Raw genomic sequence first — 6,267 nt, 5'->3', positions numbered from 1 at the left:
CACGACCCCCACCACACTCATTGCAAGATATGGCCAATCTGATTTCACTACTGCCCTAATACTTACACACACTATCCCCCTGCATAGTATCCGTTCCACAGCTGCAGTATTCCGGAATCCGAGTTCTGCCGGCTCGGCCCAGCTTGTTGTCCTGGTGTCCCTTCGATGCTGCTGACCCCTCCTCCCCGGGCCGATCTCCGACCCCCACTCCCCACCATCTCCACCCACAATCACCACACCCACACCACACATGTTCACTACCCCTGCAATCATAATCATCCACTTCCTGCTCGCCGATACGCACATCAGCCGACGCCATCCCGTCAACAGCATCGCTGCCGACCGCCTGCTGCTCGCCGCCGACCGCCGCCCGCCGCCGACCGACCACCGCCGGCACCACCAAGAGCAAGCTAGCCATCGACAGGGCATTGGAGACAATGCATGCGGATAGCCACAGCAATAGCAATGACTACCAGTTTTCCCTCCAACCCACTCCTCCCCTCCCTCCTCCGGCCGTGCCCATCACAGCCCCCGCCGGCCTGCTCATCGCCAGCCGCCCCTGCTGCCGACCACCGTGCCAGACGACGAGACCACCGGGCTGGCCATGGCGAGGAAGAACACGAGAGGGCAAGTGCAAGCGATAGGCAATGCAGTGGCCGGCTAGCGTTCAGTGGTCTGCCTCCCTCTCCAATCCCAAGCCCTCGTCTCCATCGACATCCATCTCAATCCAATCCCGTCCGCCCTCCTCGCCCTTGCCGCCCAAGCCCCTCCACCCTCATCCCCCACACGTCACACATACCCGTCATCCTCATCCAACTCGCCAACAGCAATCCTCAAGCCCAATCGCCATACCCACCATCCTTTCGCTCGCCGCGCCACCCACGTCACGACCCCCCTCATCCCCCCCCTACCATACTCATTACGCCCCAACACCACCAACCACCACCCTCACCCCCCACTTCACCACCATCACCCCCATATGCTTGGTTCAATGCAGAGTGTGGTGTGCGCGGCCAAGATCGCGCCTCCTCGGCACTTGCGCCCTCGTTCCACGACGCAGCCCACAGCCATCATTGCATACCTCGACCGCCGTCACTCACATAACTCCGACACTGCCGACGTCGACGTCGACGTCGTCGATGAAGATAAAGATGAAAGTGACGATGTGGACGTCGACGATGCCGCCGACGACGATGCCGCCGACGACGATGCCGCCGACGACGATGCCGCCGACAACGATGCCGCCGACGACGATGTGGACAACGTATCCTCGCCGATCCTTGACGAGCTACTTGACGACAAGGCCACCACACTTTTGTCGGCAATAATCGAGTCTGACGACGCCATGCGACATGCGCCACTATCGCCCGTGACCTTTGCGCTCTCGCGCTCAACGGCGTGATTCGACTCCTCCACTGCGCGGAGACAAGGTGCTGTCTTGCCGCGTGAGCTGGGTCGAGCGTGCCCGGTGCGAAGCTTTCGCGGCCGCTGTGACCGTGGCATGATCCGCTTCGCATTCTGAGACTTTGCCGTCTTTCGCGCAGCATGGAATGCGCGCTCCAAGAGATATGCCCGTTGCGCTTGGGTTTGCGACGGTTGTAGTGCACGCGGCCGACCAGCCCCTATCACCACCGACTGCGATCGAGACAGCGAGATGTCAGTCTCCGGGTGTGGTGCCGTCGGCCCTGCTGCCACCTGCGATGGTCCGGCTACCGCTTCCATCCGTGCCAATGCATCCTTCTCGGCCGGAGAGAGAAACACCGCCGTTGACTTCATCAGCCGTGGCCGGAAATCCTCTTTTCCACTTGCCTGTGACGAGCTGGTTTGCTCTCTTCCGTGTCGACCTTTGGGCGAAGACGTCCCGATGGTTGATCCCCCTCCCCATCCGAGCGAGATGCCCGAGGTCGATGCGATGAGCCGCGTGTGGATCTCGACCTCCTGCTCCGGACCTACGGCCGACACCGCACGCAGTGCGCGATCCGCCCATCGAGTCCGCAAGCTGAGCGCCCACGGCGACATCAGTATCATGTCGCCGACAAGTAAAACCACCAGCGCCGCAAACATGATAGCCGAAATCGTCATCGCGTGTCTTGGTTCAGCCGCAGCAGCATAAGATGTTGTAGCTCCCACAAGCGCAGTGGCTAGTGCCGCCCCTGCCGTTGTCGCATACCGCGCCGATGCAAACGGAGTCTTGACAATGAGTACAGCTGTGAGAACAATGGTCACAGCCACAATCGCCACTAGCTGCAAGCCGGCATCGTGTTCCAGAAACACGCTGATCGCCGCCGTACACATGAGGAACGGCAAGAACACAAGGCCGCCCCACCACCGCTGCGTTCCCAAGTTGGCAAAAAGCACAATTTGCAGGACACTGCCAGCCTCGCCTTCCTCTTCAACGCCGTCGCGATCAATCGCCAGTGGCCACCAAAGTCGACAGAGGCCGCTGATGATAAACGGCGCAAAGAGGCCATGCCCGACAACAAGCACCGCTCCGGCGACCAGGATCTTCAAGTGCCTTGACGAGAGGCAAACAATGTCCGGTTCGCCAGCCAGGCGCATCTCGCTGTCCAGCCCAGTCCTCATGCACTGCATGGTAGAGAAGCCGATTCTCATCGAATTATAGAAAAAGACGTGAAAGACAGCCAGTCCCAACTGAACCACGCGGTTGCGCGTCGTCCCTAGTGAGAACTCAGTACCGATGCTTGTCCACAGTGCTGCCACAAGTACCATCATTGTCAGCGCCGCAATGGTCCCCAACATGGTCACTGAGTGGATCCAGACAGATGCTTCCACCCCAAACTCTCCTAGGCATGCCGGGCGCAAAAATGCCTCCACATCGCCGACACCCACCAGCGCCATGGTACGATACAAGGTTGCGAGCGGCTCGCTCACCGTCGTACCGACCGCTTTCTGGCCTGCGTACACCACTTGGACTATCCGCGCGCTCCAAAGCAGCACACCGAGCACACGATCCGACGCAGCCATGGCTGCCGCCACCGCCCCTGCCGCCACAACTACAACGCAAGTCACAGTTGCGATCACTACCCCCAGTGATGACGGGCACGATCGACAGGCCAGTCCCTCGCGATAGTGGCTGTCATCGCACAATGTGCAGAGCGTGCCGATGTAGCCCTGGCCACACGGCGAGCCACGCCCGCCCCGACACCTCACACGTGCAGGCCTCGGACACGCCGCAACTACCGGCGACGCCTCATGAGACGACCAGAATCCTGCATGCGGCCAGATCCGGTCACCGCCAGGACACATTGCGTTGGGGGGGCATTCGTAGCAGGCGTCATCCCTCCCGTAGAGCCCCGCGGAAGCGCACCCGCTCGCCGCATACACGTCGCGCACCACGAGATCACCGCTTGCATGCCGCAAGATCAGCCGCGAGTAGCCTGACGAAGCACGCGCAGGCATCTCGAACCACGCGTGTGTCTCGCTCTCCACCACAACTTGCACCGGTGTAGAGTCCACAAAGCCCAGAAGCGGCGCGGCGAAGCCTGTACCGTACACGTTCACAATCGTTCCACCCTCCAGTGCCACCACACCGGGCGATATACTGCTCACTCCAAACTCACCGCCACTCTCACGGCCGGCCGCTCGCTGCCGCCAGATCACTTCGGCCACAATGGACGCCCCATCACCAGGCTCAGCTATCGCCAGCTCAAACTCCCCAAAGTCACGAGCGGCCGCCTCGCCAATTAGGGCTATTTTTGCCTCACCATCCGTGTCAATCACGCTTGGCACAACAGCCGCACCAATCACAAGCGAGACTTCCGGGCACCGGCCCACAAACTTGGGCTCAGTTGCGGCATAGCATGTAATAGTCAAGCTAATACCATAGCCTGACTGTCGCCCGGCTGCTGTACTCGCTGCTATGCGCGAGCTGCTGCTGTGGTCCAGGGCAACGCATGGTGCGGAGACCTATGACGAAAACGGCAATGGAAATGGGCAATTAGTTCTTGGAGCTGGTCAGAATGCGGGATACGAAATCCCCGACACCACCACGTACCAAATAGACCTCCCTGTCACGCTCATCCCCTTCCATGTCCATGAGGGGGTACCGAGGACAGTACGGCCTGGCGTAACTCGTGGCGAGACATAGCACAGCCAGGAGACCACATATAAACACTCTGTTGTTCAATAACATGCTGTCCATGCAGCGAGTCAAGTGAAAGAATGCTGCGAGTTGGACGCAAGTCAACAATTCCTGACCATATCTACGTGCTGGGCGTGCTGACAAAATGCGAAGAATCGACTTCCACACACTGCGAGCCACTTGCAAGGCCCCCCCCCCCTGTACATACAGCAACACCCTCTTCACCACATAGCGCAGACTACTACATCCTGCCGCCCATGGTGTACTTGTTATAGGCGAAATGCTGCTGGTGAGGAAACTGCATAATATCACGGCGTTGCGCTGGCAGCCTCTCCCACTGGCTGACGTCCCGCCACGGCACTGAGGCGTCAGCTGTCAGTTGACGGTCCAAACCGCAGCGAACCAGACGAGATGCTTGAAGACAGGCCAAACGGCAACGAGGATCCTGATGAGCGTGATGAGAGGGCAAGCGGCGCAGTCGACGAAGTCGAGACCGACGAGAGCTCGGCATCAAAGATCGACTCGCCGCTGCTTCGGCTCGACTCGGTGCGCCCAAGCCGATGGCTGCCTGCCGTGTCCCGCTCCTTGGTCCGACGCTCATGTGCCACGTCTGCTCCCCGTCGCAGCCTCTTGTCGTATGCATACCGTGCTGCCAGCGTCACCTCGGCGGTCTTGAGATGGGCCTCAATGACCGGCGCCAGCGCCACAAACCGCACAACGTCAGGGTACTCGGTCGCCAGCTGGGGATCTGTGGCGACCGCCAGTGCCTGTTCGGCTGTGTGCACTACCGCTGCGCTCAGAATCGGGTTGAGCATCCGCAGTCCACATGTCTGCTTCCTGAGCGTTCGCAACGACCGTGTCCGCCCACGATGGATTGCCTTGAGGCTCTGCGTGACACCGCGAAGCGTGTGGTGCGCGAGCGAGACCAGCCGTGAATACTTGCCCGAGAGAGCCCGGTTGACGCTGCCGTTTGCCGTTACCAGCGCCTCACGCGCTAGCAGTAGCGCCTGAAGCGCGAGTTCGCCGAGCATCGCAAACGACTTGTAGCTGAAAGGCACGACCGGTGAAACCACGATCGGCGGCGCACCGCCGCTCCTGCTTGAACCTGTCTTGCTTGCGCTCTTCCTCTGGGTGCCCGGTCCGGCTTGCAGTGCCGACGCCGCGCCTGCCCACCCGCCACCAACCAAATCCGAGAGGTCAACGTCATCAGCTTCGTCGCCACCGCCGCCACCGCTGCCGCCGTCTCCGCCATCACCAAGCAGGAATCGGATATTATCCGAGTCCAGCCCGGCACCCTTGTTGAGATCGTCGGTAGCCGCCACCAGCTCGGCAAGAATATCCGACTCACCGAGTGAGAGCGTCGATGCGGCCCGCGAGAGCGAGGCCATCAGCGCCTCACCGCCGTCATCGCTTGGGCTCGCCATCCCCGTCTTGGCCGCCGCCAGGATCCTTGCCAGCTCACGCCCGGTCATTGTCTGCCCGGCCGTCCGCGTCCCACTCTTGCTCCCACCACCACCACCTCTGCCACGTCCGCCACCGCGCCTCTCCCGCGAAGACGAGCTCGCCGATCCATCGCCCATCTCTACACCCAGCTGCGCTAGCAAGTCGCCCACCGCGCTCACCGCCGCCGCCGTCTGGCTCCTATCGTCCACGCCCGCCATAGCCACGCACCACACACACACCACAAGCAGACAGACAAGCACGCAGCAAACAAAACACAGACGCTCGTTCCGCTCGACCCTGTCCCTCCCGACCCCCACTACCTCGGTCGCCACCACGTCCACCAACTCGTCGACGAGTCTGTCCACTCGCGGCGTAGCTACACTCGCCCCACTGGCCACTCACCACCAACCCGCACCCACTCCTCCCACTCCTCCCCTTCCCATCACCCACCATGTCCTTGCTCCCTGCTGACATCACAGCCAACCTGACTGCGGGTATTGCTTCATACCCCAAGCCCGACTCGGTCGTCTACTCTTACGGAACTGCTGGCTTCCGTATGGCGTACGTTCCAACCCGCCGTGAGCGGACGAACAGTTGCTCGTTGGCCCTCTCGCTCGCCCTCCCCCCCGTCCCCCTCCCCCCCCCCCCTTCCCATGCCTTGTTGTTCGGCAGCCACACTCGTACCCTCACAAAAAATTTACAACCTCCCCCCGGCTTTCAGC

At 61.3% G+C, this 6,267-nt stretch overlaps 2 protein-coding genes across 3 annotated transcripts in view; one reads left to right on the top strand and one right to left on the bottom strand.

Annotated features, from left to right (window-relative positions):
• Window positions 1–1,096: 1,096 nt before the first annotated feature.
• On the bottom strand, window positions 1,097–5,892 carry AMSG_10357 (the record flags this gene model as incomplete). Of its 2 annotated transcripts, XM_013898365.1 has the most annotated exons (4): window positions 4,487–5,892; window positions 3,189–3,835; window positions 1,314–3,002; window positions 1,097–1,269 (listed from the first exon to the last, which is right to left on the bottom strand). In XM_013898365.1, exons 1-4 carry the CDS (start codon window positions 5,761–5,763, stop codon window positions 1,097–1,099), a joined length of 3,786 nt encoding a protein of 1,261 aa, XP_013753819.1. In that variant the 5' UTR covers window positions 5,764–5,892. The 2 variants fall into 2 exon arrangements, with proteins under 2 accessions (XP_013753819.1, XP_013753818.1); XM_013898364.1 differs by lacking the exon at window positions 4,487–5,892 and adding an exon at window positions 4,016–4,165 and having other exon boundaries at window positions 1,314–3,927.
• Window positions 5,893–5,973: 81 nt separating this feature from the next.
• Window positions 5,974–6,267, top strand: part of AMSG_10356 (phosphoacetylglucosamine mutase) — a 2,569-nt gene continuing 2,275 nt past the window's right edge. The window contains exon 1 of the mRNA XM_013898363.1: window positions 5,974–6,106. Within this exon, the coding sequence (XP_013753817.1) occupies window positions 5,997–6,106 (110 nt within the window). The 5' untranslated portion in view covers window positions 5,974–5,996. The remainder of the gene's footprint in view (window positions 6,107–6,267) is intronic.

Source organism: Thecamonas trahens (genome assembly GCF_000142905.1).
Source record: "Thecamonas trahens ATCC 50062 unplaced genomic scaffold supercont1.56, whole genome shotgun sequence".
NCBI lineage: Eukaryota > Apusomonadida > Apusomonadidae > Thecamonas > Thecamonas trahens.
The sequence above is the reverse complement of the archived record's forward strand: the minus strand, read 5'-3'. Positions and strand labels throughout refer to the sequence as shown.